The 17,870-nt window shown below is 52.3% G+C and overlaps 1 protein-coding gene across 2 annotated transcripts in view; it reads left to right on the top strand.

The window, feature by feature from the left end:
* The window catches only part of DGAT2 (diacylglycerol O-acyltransferase 2), a 31,454-nt gene extending 13,858 nt beyond the window's left edge, over nucleotides 1-17,596 (top strand). For both annotated transcript variants that reach the window (XM_037522984.2, XM_037522985.2), the window contains exons 2-8: nucleotides 295-423; nucleotides 5,431-5,538; nucleotides 5,867-5,937; nucleotides 13,618-13,822; nucleotides 14,408-14,582; nucleotides 15,558-15,760; nucleotides 17,312-17,596. In XM_037522984.2, the coding sequence (XP_037378881.1) occupies nucleotides 295-423; nucleotides 5,431-5,538; nucleotides 5,867-5,937; nucleotides 13,618-13,822; nucleotides 14,408-14,582; nucleotides 15,558-15,760; nucleotides 17,312-17,466 (1,046 nt within the window). In that variant the 3' untranslated portion in view covers nucleotides 17,467-17,596. The remainder of the gene's footprint in view (nucleotides 1-294; nucleotides 424-5,430; nucleotides 5,539-5,866; nucleotides 5,938-13,617; nucleotides 13,823-14,407; nucleotides 14,583-15,557; nucleotides 15,761-17,311) is intronic.
* The last annotated feature ends 274 nt before the right edge of the window (nucleotides 17,597-17,870 follow it).

A 17,870-nucleotide genomic window follows, 5' to 3' on the forward strand; every position in this document is an offset into this window, starting at 1 on the left:
TGGGGTGGATGGGAGGGAAGAGCCTCCTCTTGGCCCAGGTCTGGGCTAGTCTCTCTGGATACCTCACCCAAAATATCCTGGGAGAGAGACACTGTTCCCACTGGGCATGTATAGAAACTGGGGCAGCCCAGAATCACAGAGCTATTAGGTGGCAGGAAAGGATTTGAACCCAGGCATGTCTGATTCTGTGGTTCATGCTTCTCTCCACCTAGGAAGGTACCTACAGGGTTGGTGTTGGAGATGCTGAGGCTGGAGGGAAGGTGCCCATAGGCTGACATGTCCTCTCTGTTGTAGGCACTGGCTCCAGCATCCTCTCCGCCCTCCAGGACCTCTTCTCCATCACTTGGCTCAACAGGTCCAAGGTGGAAAAACAGCTGCAGGTCATCTCGGTGCTGCAATGGGTCCTGTCCTTCCTCGTGCTGGGTAAGCAGGCAGGGCCTCCACCCGCGGGGACAGAACAGAAGTTCCGCTTCACAGGGGTGAGGGCTCAGAACTTCCTCCCACCCGTTCGCCACTTTTACCTTCCAGGCCCTTGACCCAGCGCTCTACTCCTAGATGTGCATGAGCACTCAGCTTCCATGCCTGGTGGTGATACCCTTCCTATTTTATGAACGAAAACCCAAATCTCAGAGAAAGTCGGTCTCTTGCCCAAAGTCTCACAGGTCTCTTTTCCCTGGGCCGTCTTGCTGCCAACCAATGTTTTCCATCAGATGTGCTGCTTTGCCTTAGGGTAGTGTGGTACCCAGCTGGGTTCCTGACTCTTTCACAGACATCATCCATGACCTCACGCAGGTGACGTGAGCTCTCTGTTAGTTTCCTCACTTCTGACGTAAGGAAAAAGCTGCCCACTTCATGTCACTTTTGTGCAGATTGAAGAGATGGAATGGTGGCATGAGCACACGGCCTGGTTGTGGTGCTGCCCCCGCCCCTCATCATATGGGAGCTGGTGTTGGAACATGCATTCAGCCCCCACCCCGCTCTGCAGAGCACGTGACAGCTGCTCCCTGTGGCCCTTCGAGTGCTGGCTCCTTTCTCTTCGCTCTCCCATGTCAGTGCTTAGGCTGCTGCTCCTGCAGCCCTGAGTTGGTGCCTTCACTCCCTGGATTGCCATCCAGATGAGGGTCAGGGCAGAGTGTATGGTGTGGGAAGAGGAAAGGGCCAGGATTGGGCAGCCCCAGCCTCTTCTGCTCCCCAGGCCCCTGCATCCTAAGCAGAAGAAGTAGCTGCCCCAGCATGTCAGGGCAGACAAACCTGCTGCAGCATCATGACTTCCAGTGCCCGTGGGCGAGGCCCTGCAGGCGGCTTCTCTTCTGCCCTGTCCAGATCTCTGGGGATTATCCAGTGTTACGAGTCTGTGCTGACCAGTGTCCTTCCAGTAAGCAGGGCCCTCTGGGACCATACTCCAGGGCAGGGCCACACAGTCCCTCCCTTCCTTGGCAGAGTACGAGGCACTTGGCGTCTTCCTTGAGTTCCCACTTCACAGGTGAGGGAAGGAAACTCACAGAGGTTTAGCGACTCTGGGATTGTAACGCTCGTGAAGTTGACAGAGTTGGGATGTGGATATAAACCCAGAGCACTCACCAGGGAGTCCACTTTTCCCAAGGTCCAGAATTAGAGGTCCTGGTCTGAAACGCAAGTCTCCACCTTTTGGCCCAGAGCGGGAGTGGAGGGGGTGTCCACAGTTCCTGAAAGTGGAGGCACAACTGTACATGAGAGGATGTGCATGTTTTCTAGGGAGAAGGGCTGTCCTTAGATTCCTACAAACATGCCTACAAAGATAAACACTGGTCTGGGGAAGAGAGCAAATTAAACTGGCTTCCTCAGGGCTCAAACCCCCAACTCGGCTGCATTCAGCCACTAGAATTCTGGAGTAGAGGGCACAGTGGAGGCCAGATCCTCACCCAAAATCACATGAGAAGGAAGTACTGGGAGTAGGAAAGACTCCGTGGACTCCAACCTCTCAGATCCCTGCCTAGTCCTGGCTCCCTTTGCCCCATGTGTAGCAGGAAGTCACCACTATCCCAGCTTAGTGGGTCAGGGCTTGGCTGATGGGGAGCAACCTCAACCCTTGCAGTGTGTGATGGGGACTGCCCCAAGCTATAGGTTAATGATTGATTACACCCCACCACAACCCAGAAACCAGCCTAGCATCTCCCCAACACCCTTGTGTAGGTGGGAGCCAAGCCTAGTTGGATGGACAGGTCTGCTGACTGCTGCTAATTAGCACCCTGAGCCCAGCACTCCCTCTCTGCCGCCCAGTCCTTGAAGAAGCTTGCTTAGAGCTGCAGAGGCTGCTGGGGTCCTATCGGCCTCCCTTTGCACTGGAAGTTTTCACCACTTTTTTTTTATTTAAAGATTTATTTTATTTATACAAGAACTGGTGTACAGGCCAGATGCTCAGGAGGGTGAGAGGATTCACCAGAGACAGAGTGGGGAACAGCACAGGCAGACTGACGAAATACACTGCTGAGGGGAGCAGCGGGCGAGACAGGAGAGGTCTGCTCGCCATGTGGGTTGTTCCAAGGCCGGCAGGGATCGAACCGGCAGTGCAGGGGCTGCGGACAGCTTCACAGTGCGGTGCTCAACCACCTGGGCCACCAGGGAGGTCCTGATTTTCACCACTTTTTTGCCACGAACCCTCTGGCATTCTGGTGAAGGCTATGAACTGTTCTCACTCTTTTTAAATGTGTAATACAAAAGCACTGGATTTCAAAGGAAACCAGTGATATTGAAATACGAATGTGCACACATTAGGAAATCTAATTATGGAAGGAAATAAAATAGCTATTAGAATGTTTGTGACCCAGAATTTAAATTAGCTCAAGTTGAAGAGCTCATTGCAAGAGTGAAAGAAAACTTAACACGTGCATTTTTATTACATTACCTAAAATTATCTAGCAGCAGGTATAATCATTATTATAATTCCTAAGTAGTGATGAGGATAAATGATTTTTCAAAGTATCTGCAACTGCTGTAAATGTGATAGGAAAATACCTTTGCTTTCTATTGGTATCACACTCAGCACATACTGCTAACACTTCTGTCATCCAGCACATTGGCAAATGAAGGAGATATTAAATTTCCATAAGAGATGGGTGAAGAGTAAGATGTCAATTTTTTTTCCTATCCGAGTCCATGGAGCTGTAGATTGGATGCTTAATGGTGTGTTAAGTCCTCTTCAGACCTCACCGCATATAATCTTCCCAGCGCCCCATAGGAGATTGAGACTCGAGGATGGGCCGTGGCCATGAGAGTGGGCTCAAGACTTTATCGGAGAGCATGTCTGTGCTTTCCACAGCCCACTGTGCCTCCCTGGCATGCCCCCTTGCAGGGCCAGAGTCTTGCCTCCTGGGCTGCACCATGCTGAGTGGGGTGAGGGGCTGTGGAGCTGTTCCTGACCTTCCATATGCGGAGCCAGTGGTTTACCTCTCTTGGGCCCAGTAGCGCTGTGGTCCAGGACCTCAGAGGGTGGAACAGAGGCCAGTGGTTCAGAATATAGGGATTAGGCTCTAGGAGAGGAAGGTCATTTGATGGGCTAGTTCATTTTTTGTACAGTGAACCTTTGCTGTGTTGGTTGCTGGCTGGAGAGATGAGCCTGACCTGTTCCAGCAGCCGTGGGGCTCATGGGCCGAAGGGCTGTCTGCCGGAGGCAGTGTCGTGGCGGGAGTGAAGGGTCAGAGGAAGGGCGCTGTGACACTGGGGTGCGGCTGGTGGGGAAGGTGGAGAAGAGAGCAGAGAAGGGAGGGAACTGGAATGCAGACTGCGGACTCTGCGATGTTCTCTTTTCCTCCATCAAGGCTGGGTTAGCGTCAGAGTGAGGACAGTAGGTACGCAGCCCCACTCCCAGAGAGCCTGGATCTAGCAGTTGGGCCTGGGGCTCAGCTGCCTCTAGTCTCTCCACCCTGAGGAGAGTTGGAGTTTTGATGGCAGCTCGATTTCCAGGCTCTCGGGCCCTGGCCTGACCCACGTGGCCCTGCCCAGGCCTGCGGGGAGCCTCTGCCTAGCATCAGAAGGAACTTGGCTACCCATGGAGGCTGGGGGACCCTGTCCCTAGTCCTAAGAGAGGGGCCAAGAGGCCAACTGCTCACAAGGTGACTTTGTAAGTGACATTTGCTTAGCATTGCCATTCGCCGAGCCACCTCAAGTACTTCACGGTTTGTCTTTAACGAAGTTTCTTGGACTGCAAATTCCAAATTGGATTCCTCTTCCCTATCTGTGGCGTCACGTTCTTAAAGGAATCCTGACAAACCGGACACCTGGTCACTGTGCTCATGGTGCCCCCCAAGACAGTTGTACTGTTTGGGGCTACCAGAGGGAAGGGGCTAACTTAGGTCTGGAACAGGATTGAGGATGACTGAGGATCACAGTTTCCCTGTCCTTGGGCTCACCAAGAGTCTTGCCTGGTCCTCTCCTCTTGGGAAACCAGAGGAGGCTCAGGGTGGTGAGAAGAGGCCTCCAGAGCCAGGTAGCCCTAGAGCACCCATCACCAGTGCCCAGGAGAGGGTGTGCTTCTAGCAAGCATGAGTCCCCACACTGTGCCAGGGGGCACAGAAGCTGTGGCTCCCTGTAGTATGGGGAAGTCAGGTGAGAAATCCAGTGGGACAGTGTGATATTGGAGAACAGTTCTTGAAGAGATGAGGTCTGAGCTAGGCTTTGTAGGTTGGAAGCACTGTTGAGGGCATCTGAGGGCAAGCCATGACTTTCCTTTCCTTTCCGTGCCAAGTTATTCAGCCTTATGGCCAGCAGGCGCTGAACAGAGTGACCAAGTGGAAGCTGATCCCTGGAGAGTCTGAGGGTGCTGGGGGGTGGTTCTATGAGAGTGGGCTGCTGGGCCTGCCTACCTACCTTTATGTTAGAAGAGGACCAGATCTCTGCCTTAGACCCTGCCAGTGGCAGACTGAGGCTTCTAATTCATGATAAACTTGTAAAACCTGGTGCAGATAATGGACTTTATAATCAGAATTAAGTTTGAATCCCTGGATCTGCCATTGTCCTACAAGATAACCTGGGCGAGCTTCCTCCCCCTCAAGCTTCAGTATTCTCATCTCTAACGTGGAGTAAAAGTCACCCTGCCTCCCCATGGCTCAGCCCAAGTCCAGAGATAGATACTCAGTTGGTCCCTTCCTTTATCCACAGTAACTGCTGGGCACCAGGGTGGCAGAAAGCCCAGCTCTGAAAACAGCTTCACAGAAGCTGATGTCAGCCTCAGGGACCTGGGATGCCCCTCAATGCCAGGACAGGCCACCAGAGTTGAGAACGAAGGCTGTATCCCACGAGCCTGTTCCTGCCAGACTGTGGCTGCAGGATCCTCTACCCACAATTCTGACTCTGCCTAATGTGGTATCGCAGTAAACGCTCACTTGGTCACTTAGTGAGCCGTTGCCCAGGGGAGACTGAGGGCCTGACTATGGTCACCTGCCTCCCCTCCAGGAGTGGCCTGCAGTGTCATCCTCATGTACACATTCTGCACCGACTGCTGGCTCATTGCCGTGCTCTACTTCACCTGGCTGGTGTTTGACTGGAACACGCCCAAGAAAGGTAAGCACACAGGCCTCTTACCTCACCCCTCACCCTGGTGCTGCCCCCATCTACTCCACACCCAATATGTCAGATGTATTGGGCTGGTCCAGGGTGTGATTTGGAGTGAGAGGGAGCAGGCTTTAAAGTTCCTCAGAGGGCACCATCCTGGTCTCTGTTGGAGCTTACACTCAACCCAGGGTTTGCATGAGGATGAGTGAATGTGAAAGAGGGTGGCGAGGCTGTGCGTGGTGATGGTCCCCTACCTCAGGGTTCTGCTCTGATTCCGGCTGGCTGCCTTATGCCCCACCCCATCTCCTTCTAACACTGTATTTTTTTCCCCTGGAAGGTGGCAGGAGGTCACAGTGGGTACGAAACTGGGCTGTGTGGCGCTACTTTCGAGACTACTTTCCCATCCAGGTAAAGACTTGTGGGAGGGTGAGCATGGATGAGAAATCTAAACTGAAGCCTTAACCCACCATCCTTAGTGGTTGCACACACCGAGTTGAACCCTATGCCAACTCCCACTGCCGGTTTCCTTCATATTCACCCCCTGAGGTGGGACTCGAGGCTTTTAGGATACATACAATGCCCAGCAGGGAGAGGGAAAAATCAAGCCCTGGGCAAAAAAGAAGAGTATTTCAGTTATAAAGATCAACAGAATTCCAGTGGTTGATCTTCATAGTCAGCTCTGAGCTTTCTGGCAGCCAAGGTAAAAAGGGAAACATGATGGTTGTTGGCTTCTTTGGGGAAAGAAAGAAGCTCTTAGTTCCTTGGAAAGACTTTTTATAGTATTTGGATCTAAGAGATGTTCCAGAGACTGCAATTCTGAGGGATGTAAGGAGTAGGTACAATAGCAGATATTATGACGATTGTTTGTCTGCCCTGCAGTGAATATTAAAGGCATAACTTAAAATGGAGGTGATTTATCAAGAGGATAGCGGCAAGCTTATCTGACCTGAGCCAAGGATAGATCTTAAGGCAACAGGTGTGAGGCCTTCTTCCTTCCATGGATCTTCTAAAAATATCACTTCTGTCAGCCAGTCTTGGGTGGGTCTCTGGGGGTTGTGGCCATGGGACTTCGGCCCTGGGAAATTTGATGTGCAGTGGAAGAACAGTGAGACACCCTGGGTGCTGACATGCTTGGGGACGCCTTCTGGAGGAGGCACTCCTAGAAATCCACTGACAGGGAACACAAGCACCAGCTCCTGAGTTTGAGAGGAAGCTGGGGCTATGGGAGGAGAGAGTAAGGAGATGGGGTGGAGAGGAAGCCTTCTAGGTGCTGACACCTTTCCCCAAGGAGTCTCCTTCCAGCATTCTGTAAGGCAGGGGTGAGCTTCATTCCCTTTTCACGGAAGAGGAAACTGAGGGCCAGAGAGCATCAAAGCTGGGTGCGACCAGCAGGGGTTGAGCTGATGTTCTGATTGCTGTCTTGTTCAAAACCTGGGCTCTAGCGCCACATCACACTGCCTCTCTGTGCTGAGAGCTGTGGCAAGGGAGCCTGGCCACATCCTCAGGCTTCCCTCGGACTCAGAGGGTGCGGCAAGACCCCGCACCAGGCACCATCCCCTCGCGGGCACAGTCTCCTCACATGAAGCAAGTTTAGAACAAGTTGGTCTCTGGGTTTCCTTTTTGCTATCCTGCCAGCTGCTCTGGGGCCTCACACGGTCTTCCTATCTTCTCGGGACTAACCTCAAGGTTCTGGCTTGATCTGGCTGTCCGTCCTGTCTCTTTCTGGGCCCTGTGCATGTGGGTGATGCTGGTAGATTATAGATGATTCTGGCAGAATCCTGAAGGCTTTCCCCGTAGGAGAAAGACCTGTCTGGCTGGTTTCTCAGCACCTCAGTCCAGGCACGCCCTCGCTGCACTGCGCAGGCAGCCCTGCGGTGGGCTGAAGAGTAGCGATGTGTGTGTGTGTGTGTGAAAGTGTTGGTGCGTGACACAGGGTGGTGTGTTTGCGGTTGTGAGTCAGCAGCCTGAGGTCCCCAGGCATGCTGCCCAAGGGAGGTGTTCCACATTCCTGCACTGCTTGATATTGTGGGGACCCGGGCCGTTCCCTCTGCCTGCTTCAGCCTGAGCCCTGATTCCCGAGGACCATCAGAATCAGGGTTCCCTTCCTCCACTCTCCTGACTCCGTCTTCTCCAGCTGCAGGGAACTCAAGGCTGTTGTTGTTGGGAAAACGTTGCATCATCAGACTCAACCTAACCCCTTGTTTTGGGCATGAGGAAACTGAGTCCCGAAGAGGGGTACAGACTGGTCCAGGTTGCAGAGCAAGACCACACCTTGTTAGTACTAGATCTGGGCTTCCTGAGTCTGGGGTCCCAGGTTCTTCCCACAGGATTCCTACAGTCTAGGGAGGTTTTCTCTAGGGAGGTTTCAATCCCCAACTTCCCTGTTAAGTGAGCCCCACTTCCTGCGTCTCTTTCTCTGTTGGCTGTTGGAAACCTGCTTGAGCTCCTGCTCTGTCACGATACCCTCTGCCCTGCCATTGCTACCCCCTGTGAAGTGTTGGGCACAGGGACATGGGAGAGTCAGCCCCAGGCCCTCCCTCTGCTGGTCCCACCATCAAAGGGATCATGCTAGACTTACTCTCTTTCTGGGATGGGGCCTCAGGCATACTCCCTCAAGCTTGCTGAGACTCATTTGCCTCACCTGCAAAATGGAGCTATTGAGATGATACAAAGTGATAAATTATGGTTGCATGTGAAGGACTGGGGACTCTGTTCTCTCTACTGGGGCCCTGAGCTAAGGAACCAGGCCTCAGAATCCAGAGTGGCCTGCCCCCCCAGGAAGCTGCCTGCGCCGTCAGTCAGAGCTGGGACAGGCGGGGTACCTTCCCCAAAACCCCATGGCTCTTATCGCATCTACTTTCCAAGAAGCCAGCTGGGAGTTGAGCCCCAGAGCATATGTAAGCCGGCCATGTGAGGGCTCCTTGAAGCAGGACCAAAGCCAAACAAATTGTGCTCCAGGCAGGTTAGGGCATTGGCCCTCAACCTGAAAAACAGCCTGGGCTCTGCTTTTGCCTATTGGTGACATCTGCCACACCCCTGCCCTTTGAGGCCTCAGGCCCCTCTTCTGTGCAGGGAGGATCTGACCTTGAGAATTTGACGTCAGTGCTAACACTCCTGGGTTCTGTGGCCCTCCTGCCCCACCCCCTTTACCCAGCCCCATGCCAGTGGTTATGTAATGTGGATTTCCAGCAGTATCTCCATCAACACCTCCTCACTCCTTTCTCAGTGAATCACTTGCTATTTGCCACCAGAGCCGCTCAGCTGCCCCAGCAGGTGCCCCTACTCCCAGCAGAGGTGGGGCTCAGGTGTTAGCAGCAGCCACCAAAACCACTGGCTACCTGGAAGAGGTGAGGGCAGTATCTGGTCACCTTACCCTGAGGTATTGCAGGATCTTTGGACAGGAGACCAGGAAAGACTCTCAGAGCTTAGAATCATTTTTCTGTCCATCTTTCATGTCACAGATGGGCCTGCTTGTGTCCAGAGAGGAGGGACCCTTGCAGGATCACAAAGTGGGCCTCCCTGGTGACCTAGGGGTTAAGTCTCAGCACTGTCACCACTACAGTCTGAGTTCGATCCCCCGCCAGGGAGCTACCCACATAGGGTGCAGCAGACCTCACTTGTCTCGCCTGCTGCTCCCCTCAGCAGTGTGTTTCAGTAGATATGCCTGTTCTGCTCCCCACTCCATCTCTGGTGAATCCTCTCACCCCCGCACCTCTGGCCCACACCCCAGTTCTTCTACACACACACAAAAAAAAAATCACAAAGCACGTCTATAGCAAGGCTAGCATAGGACCTTGGCCTGTGCCTCAGGGCCCATGTTCTCATTCTGTGCTCCTCTGCTCTGTTGGCTCACACAGACTTTGTGCCTCTCTGGGGCGGAATTTTTCCCTCGCTCTAGTGCTCAGAGTGGGACAAGCCTATGTGAGCACCTTTCCTGCTGTGGGAGGCAGGGAGTGAAGAGTGACTTGCCAGGAATGTGTCCCAGGTCACGTTTCCCAGCATGCCCGGCCTGGGTACCCACTTGGGTGAGACTTTGCCATGGAACGCAGTCAGGGGGCATGAGAGCAGATGTCAACAGAACTCTCATCAGTGTGTCCTCCCTCCAGAGTGAACATTGTGTCCAGCCTTGGGAGGCGGGGTGTGTGACATGGAGGCAGATCGAAGCTGTACTGATGCCCGCACCAAGGCCATTCCCTGCGCTGAGTCTCAAGGCTCCTCATTGATCAAATGTCCTCCTGGATAGAGAGTTAGAGGAGGGAGGAAAAATTATTTACAGAGCCAGCTACATCCCAGAGCCTCAAGCTACCACCTGGCTAAGCTCAGGTAGAGTTTGGCTCCCTTGAGACTCCACCCCACTAGCCATGCGTTAGGCTGCTCTGTTCCCCAGCGATGCCATAGAGTGGCTAAGACTTGTTTGGGTTTTTGAACAGCTTTAGCCAGCTTGCCAAAGAGAAAGTAGGAGAAAGAATACAAAGTTCCCAAGCACCAGGGGGTAAAACTAAGGAGATTTTTCTCATTATGGCACTTTCAGAGTTGGGACTGGTGCCAGTCACCCTCCATTCCCTCCCACTCAGGCCGGTCACCTGAAGATTCAGGTTTCAGTTTTCTGAAACTAACCACGAGCACCCATCCCCAGAAAGCCTTCCCTCAGCCGGGAGGCCCCCACATCTGAAGTCATGGAAAACCCAGGCTCTGGCTATTTGTGATGGGCAGTGGCTCTGCTTCCAGCTGGCACCAGTGCGGGAAAGCGGGCACCTCCAGCACAGCCAGTGGAAATGTGGTCAGGGCCACCTCGCTAGAGGCAGGGCAGCCCACGAGTCAAAAATGTTCATGCCCTTTGACCCAGGAGTTGTATTTCTAGAAGTTTGTCTCAAGAAAATCAGCTATGTGGACAAATAACAAGCTATTTATGGAAGAGGGAGCTAAAAGGGACTTGGAAAGTTTTTGAAGGTCCATCAGTCTGCATTTGGTTACATGTAGCTTGGCTTTAGCACAAAGGAGCATAGCCTGAGAAGACTTGTTACTGGGGGATTTTGATGAGGAAAATCAGCTGTGATGTAATGTGAAAATGGTAGCACCATTTGACCTAAATTTTGTGGTTTTTAAAAAGGAGCTTGTGTGTGTTTGCATAGAAAAAGGACTCTGACTAGTTTATCTGGATGCAGGTATTATAGGTACTTTTTTTTTTTGGAAGTGATATTGTATTATAACATTTAAGTTTCAGTCTTTATGGGTGCGTTTGAGTTTCTTTTTACTTTCCTGTATTTTAAAAAAATTCTCTGTGTGTATCTTATTTTTCTATTCAGAAAAAATAGCAATCTTTTCTGAACAAAATAATCTTGATCTCTATCCCTCCACCCCTCTGGTGTTCCTGGTAATGCTGATAGGTACCCCTTACCGTTCAGGTTTTAGGGAAACAGCACCATCCACCCCACCCTCCAAACCGCCAGCACCAGGGCAGGGATGGGCCCCAAAGGAGGCCAGTCATTCTTGAGAGCAGCCCAGGACAGCTCTGTCGATAGTCCCACAGGTCAGCTGCCCCAGCTGTATAGCTGACTCCCCACTGCTACTGGCACAAGGGCTATTGGTTGCCCTTGTCATTCCTGCCTCAGAGCCAGAGCTGAACCTGGCTGCCTAGAAGGACAGCTGCACTGTCCCTTCCCCAGCCAAACTTAACATCTTGGACTTTACCCTGATGGAAGCTGGTCACCTCTCTTTATCTGAGAGTAACAGGGGTTGGATTTGGGTTTTGGAACAATCACTGGCTGTGCTAAAGATGGAGTCCAGAGGAAAGGAGTAAGAGGGAAAGTTTCCTACTCCCTTCCCAGGGACTCAGCCAAAACGGCAACTGCCAAGTGCCTCATGGCTCAGTGATGAGGGCCTGCAGCTTATAATAGAGGGTGTAAGGTCAGGACTGGGCACAGTGCAGGTTTTCTGATCCCATGCAGATCGGGTAAAGGAGGAGTCAGAGTCCTCAGTGGTTTTGCAGGTCTTTTATTTGGGGTTCACCAGGCATATGGCAGGCAGGGGTGCTGGCTGGGGGACTGGGAGGCTGGCAGGCCTCCCAGCCCCCAGCAAGTCTTCACTCTATCTGGGCTCTCTGGCGTTCGTTCTGCTGCTTCTCGGCTTCGGCTGCGGCTGCTGCTGGTGCTGGTGCTGCTGGCGTCCCCCCGTGACGCCGCCCTTAAAAGCACAGTCTTAGCTCAGCTGAATCCCATCTACCTATGCCCACACCCTATTCCAGGTGCCCGCCATCAGGCATGCATTCAGGACAAGGATCCATCATCTATCCTGATGGCGGAAGGGCAGAAAAGCCTGACATTTTCTTTACCCTACAGTCCACCCCCTCAGGGTTTTCTGCCATACAGTCTATACATATATATACAATTTTCTAAGCAAACAAACAATGCAGCCATGGCCCACAAAAGCAAATACATCAAATATAACAAAATACAATATAACAAAATACAACAGAACACAAATAAGTCCAGGCAGGGCACCAACCAAGTGCAAAAGACAATTATTGGTACCAGCAGATGAGCCACCAAATCTGCTGCCGAAGGCACTGCTCATACGAGGGAGGGGAATCACTCACGGCATCTACTATATCACACCAGGAGCCGTCAGGCTTCCTGGCCTTCTCTGGCTGTAGTCTAGGCTACAAGGCACACAGCATCCACCCCCAGGATGTACTAGCTCTGGGATTGGCAATTTTATTCTGTTGGGGGTAATCGCCAACCCTCAGGGTTTCTGTCTGCAGTCGCTCCAACACTCGGCCTTCACAGCCACCCATGCGACTCGCAGACCCCTGCACTCAGGCCAACCCACTGCACAAGCACATGGGTCGGGGATCAAAAATCTACATGTGGCTTGGGCTCCACCCCAAGCCACGTTCCCCACCCGTCCCCCAAGGACAGGTTCCTCAGCTCCTCACCCTCACTCAAGAATGAGCAGGGCATCACCCACAGGTGATTTTACGAGACTCACAGTTCTTCAGCATACCCAGGCTGCTTAACAGCCACTCAGGGCTTCTCAACTTATCATTAGTACCAGCTTTTGCCTTCTTAGTTGGCTTTTCTCCTCCACCTGGCTGCTGGGCATAACAGGCTGCTTTTGGCCATCTAGGCCCACTGGCCACCCCCAGATTCTCAAAAAATAAACATAACCTGCTAAGGTCCTCCGCCTTCTGGCGGGATTGTCAGTCCAAAATCATCAGTTCATCAGTCTATCAGTCCACTGGCCTCTCCCTGCTTCAGCAATGGCCTGCTGCCTCAGGGGTCATTGGCTGGTCCTTTCCGGTGTCGTTGGCTGGTCCTATCCGGTGTCGTTGGCTGGTCCTTTCCGGTGTCGTTGGCTGGTCCTTTCGGGCGTCTCCTTCACGCCAGGTCTCATCCTGTAGCTCGTGGACGTATCCATCTTCTATACCGCCATGGTGCCTCCAGCGTCGTCACAGGCAAAGTCTGTTCTCCTTAGTCCCTCCAGGTCTTCGGAGGGCTCCAATACCCGTCTGCATGGATCTTGCCGACATACGCCAATTGTAAGGGGCAGGATAGGGCACAAGGCAGATTTTCTGATCCCATGCAGATCGGGTAAAGGAGGAGTCAGAGTCCTCAGTGGTTTTGCAGGTCTTTTATTTGGGGTTCACCAGGCATATGGCAGGCAGGGGTGCTGGCTGGGGGACTGGGAGGCTGGCAGGCCTCCCAGCCCCCAGCAAGTCTTCACTCTATCTGGGCTCTCTGGCGTTCGTTCTGCTGCTTCTCGGCTTCGGCTGCGGCTGCTGCTGGTGCTGGTGCTGCTGGCGTCCCCCCGTGACGCCGCCCTTAAAAGCACAGTCTTAGCTCAGCTGAATCCCATCTACCTATGCCCACACCCTATTCCAGGTGCCCGCCATCAGGCATGCATTCAGGACAAGGATCCATCATCTATCCTGATGGCGGAAGGGCAGAAAAGCCTGACATTTTCTTTACCCTACAGAGGGTCACTCCAATCCTTTGGGTCCAAGAGAGCCCAGAGGTATAGCACACTCAGCTACTCCCCTCCCTTCTGGTGGTGCCACAGAACCCCTCTGACCCAAGGTTTTCCCTGCAGCTGGTGAAGACCCACAACCTGCTGACCACCAGGAACTACATCTTTGGATACCACCCCCATGGCATCATGGGCCTGGGTGCCTTCTGCAACTTCAGCACAGAGGCCACAGAAGTGAGCAAGAAGTTCCCTGGCATAAGGCCCTACCTGGCCACACTGGCTGGCAACTTCCGGATGCCAGTGCTAAGAGAGTACCTGATGTCTGGAGGTGAGAATCCCCCTCTGCCTGCCCCTGCTGGGCTCCCTTGTTGAGAGCTGCTTCACTGAGCTGCTTCACTGAGCAAGGTGGTGGAGAGGCCGAGAAGCCCATATGCCACACCTGGCAGCTGATCCTGTAGCATCTCCAGCAGGGCGGGTCAAGGCTGAGCAGGAGAGCTGTTTACACTTCCTCAGGATTCAATCTGGATAACATCTTCCGCAAGAACCCCTCTAGCGCCTCTTCTGAGCACCCTCCCCGCAGTGCTGCCCTTATGAACCTTTTCATTGTCTTTAGTTCTGTCATTATCCACCTGCCTTTGAGCCCACCAGCTCCAGGCACTAGCTGGGTGGTTAGGACCTTAGCAGATGTTTGCTAAATGAGTGAGTCCTCTAAATAATCTTGTGTCATTATCGCCCATTGTATAGGTAAGTAAGATGAGGCTCAGAAAAAGAAATAGGTCATACTGGCCCATACTTATAAGTGACTAGATTAGGTCTGGGGCCAAAGTCCAAGGCTCTTCTGTTCATGCTTGGTTATGCAGGGGGTGGGGAGTGCAGCTACACGCAGTCCTGACCACGCCTCGCTTCTCCCCAGGCATCTGTCCTGTGAACCGGGACACCATAGACTACCTGCTTTCAAAGAATGGGAGTGGCAATGCCATCATCATCGTGGTGGGGGGTGCAGCTGAGTCCCTGAGCTCCATGCCCGGCAAGAATGCTGTCACCCTGCGCAACCGCAAGGGCTTTGTGAAACTGGCCCTCCGCCATGGGTAAGTGCCTGCCTACATGCGCACTCACACCCCCTCCTACCCCTTCATGTGCTAGGAGAGCAAGAGACCATGAAGGAGGGCGGTACTGCTGGAAACACCGAGGAAGGTTTCCTAGAGAGGGTGCCATGAGGACACGAAGCTTAGAATTCTGTGACCTTCTTCTAGAAAACCAGAGACACATTCTGTGTGGCAACATGCTCAACACATTTCACTTGACCAAGCACATTCATTTCTATAGTCCCTATTTGAAAAAACTACATTAGGCTAAGTGACCTGGGCAGGGCCACGTTGTCAGCCTCTTTGGACTCCACGTCTGCTGTTTCCTCCCACACCTGGGCTCTAGACACCTCCCAGAAGAGGGCCCTGCATCACTCGGACAGTGATGCACCTGGAGTGGAAGAGGGTGTGACCTGTAGTCACATTATGAGTTAGGGATGGCGCTAACCATGTCATCCAGGGCCCACCCAGCTCCCGTGTCCGTCTCCTCAGGCTGTTACCTTAGATGCCAGAGAAAGCTGCTCTTTCCATGCAGGCTCTGTGCCAGGCCTGGGACACAATCAGATCAGATCCTGTACCTGGCCTCAGGGTGACGAGGAAGGAGGGGAGGGACAGACAACCATACATTGTGTGCTGAGGGCTGTGACTCGGGGCTGAGCAATGCCTGGCTTGCGGGCGGGACAAGAACTTCCAGCAGAGACAGACCTCTTTCTGCAGGACCAGAAAGAACAGCACTTCAGCGTAAGGTGCTCAGCTTTCCCTTTGCTTAGTGATTCCAAAGCCCTGACATGCTCCCTAGCCGCTAACGAAAGACAGAGGGGCCCATCTGAATCTGGTCATGAGGGGACAAGTGGTTCAGGGTCCCCCAAGTGCACCTCTAGGGGAGCAGAGCTTGAGTGGTGTCCAGGGGCCCTAGAGCTGACAGGAGGAACTGAAGCCTGTGATTGTGGTGTGACAGACCCTGGCCTTTCCTTCCAGAGCGGACTTGGTTCCCACCTACTCCTTCGGTGAGAATGAGGTGTACAAGCAGGTAATCTTTGAAGAGGGCTCTTGGGGCCGATGGGTCCAGAAAAAGTTCCAGAAGTACATCGGCTTTGCACCGTGCATCTTCCATGGCCGAGGCTTCTTCTCCTCTGACACCTGGGGCCTGGTGCCCTACTCCAAGCCCATCACCACTGTGGGTAAGTCCCCCAGCCCACACACCCTAAACTCGGGGTGCTACCCAGTTAAGCGGTGGAGTTAAGATTTAAATCCAGGCTACCTGGCTCTGGTATCTGTGCTCTAGACCATGAGGACGTGTTTGGATGTGATGGAAATGATCCATGGGGTTGGAAATTTGGAGGTGATTCCATTGCTGTCAGCCAGGCTGTGCTGACTGTGTTTGCAGCACCCATGAGTATCAGGGAAGACCTGTGACAGCAGAGACCAACAGCAGATGTGAGGAGCATGTGTAGGGGGCTCTGGAGAGTCAAAGAGAACCCCAGGGAGGAGGTGATTCTTCACACTATTAGCTGAAAAGGAATGATCCAGCAAAAAGAGGAGGAGGAGTTTTTTTTCAGGGAGAAAAAAGGTCTATTAGATGTTCCAGCAGCAAAACTGTAGTTTTTTCAGGAACAGAAAGGAAAATGACCCTAGTAGAGGTGTGTGAGAAGTGTAGCAAAAATTGACTGTACTTGGCCCTCATCTGTGTTATTTTGAGTTTATTTGGGACAATTTAGAGTATTCCAAAGACTCATCAGTTGTAGGGAGATGTGTGTATGTTAATGGTTCACAAACGAGAGATTATACTGGAGCGTGTGATTTTAGAGGCCAAAGCTCATGTAGATACTTTGGATTATCAGCCCAGGTGTTTTGCTTTGTACTTTTAGATAGAGACTGACTTCCTGCATTTTTAGGTCACATGATCCAAACTCACCCTAGATTCTTGTTATACGTGAATCCATACTAGGGTTGGTCTCTGTGAGGGGGCTGGCAAGGGACAGGGTCCTGTGGGCAGTGGCAATTTGCTTTTTACCTTGTGGATGGAAAACTGCTTGAGAGTTTTTGGAGAAGTTCAGATTTGCATTTTAAGGTGATCCTTGGGGCTGCTGGATAGAAAATGGGTTAGAGGGGACAAAAGTGGAAGCTGCAAGAGCAGTCCAGAGGCTTCTGTGGTAGTTGGTGGCTTTGACTGGGGGAATGATGGGGAGGTGGAAGACCTTGGGAGAAATTGACAGGATTTGGAGAGGAGTTGGGTTTGGAGCTGAAGCAGGATAAGGAAAAAAAAAGAGTAGATACAAATGTTGATTTCCTCCTGCCTCTCCTGTCGTATTTACTTTTTTCAAAGCAATTCATGTTATTGTACAGAATCCTCATCAGAGCCCTAGGAGAAAGGTTCCTCTATGACAGATGAGGAAACTGAGGCTCTGAGAGGTGAAGTGACTTGCCCTGAGCAGGGCAAAAACACATGCTACTTGGACCCACGACTTTCACACCTGAGGGCAGTAGGTATAGTGGTCTTGGCCCCACCTGTGGCTCAGTGGCTGTGCAGTCCTGAGCAAGTACCTTCCCTGGGCCTTGGGCCTCAGTCTTCTCACCTGTAACAAGAACAACCTGAGACACAGCCCACTAGCATGGCACCGGCACATGGTTGGCACATAACACGGGGTCACTGTTGCAACATTGTGGGAGATGTCCAGGAAGGGTGGGCTGAATAGCATTGACTAACCAGAGGCCTCTGCCCATCCCTGCAGTGGGTGAGCCCATCACCATCCCCAAGCTGGAGCACCCAACCCAGCAGGACATCGACCTGTACCACGCCATGTACATGGAGGCCCTGGTGAAGCTCTTCGACAAGCACAAGACCAAGTTTGGCCTCCCAGAGACCGAGGTCCTGGAGGTGAATTGAGCCCAGCCCTCAGGGGGCAACTGCAAATCGTTTTCTACCAAGTTCTCGAGTGCTTTTTGTTCTGTAAATTTGGAAGCGTCATGGGTGTCTGTGGGTTATTTAAAAGAAATTATAATAATTTTGTTAAACCTTTACAATGTTAGGTCTTTTTTAAGATGGAAAAAGTGAATATTTCAAGCTCTTTCACTTCCAATTTGTCCTGTTCTAGGTGGTGGCTAACACATCTGGGCCTTTATGGTTTTACAACAAACCGCTCTTCTTCCCTTACCAAAAGTACAGAGAAAACTCAGTCCTGGTTAATTGACTCTGACCAATTAGACTATTTGCTTTTTGCCCAGGGGGATGAGGGACAAAAGCTACTTCTAACAAAGACACTTCTATTCCTAGCTCCCCACCCTTGACCT

This window comes from Talpa occidentalis, unplaced genomic scaffold, assembly GCF_014898055.3.
Source record: "Talpa occidentalis isolate TD23 unplaced genomic scaffold, MPIMG_talOcc4v2.1 talOcc4.3, whole genome shotgun sequence".
In the NCBI taxonomy this organism is placed as follows: Eukaryota; Metazoa; Chordata; class Mammalia; order Eulipotyphla; family Talpidae; genus Talpa; species Talpa occidentalis.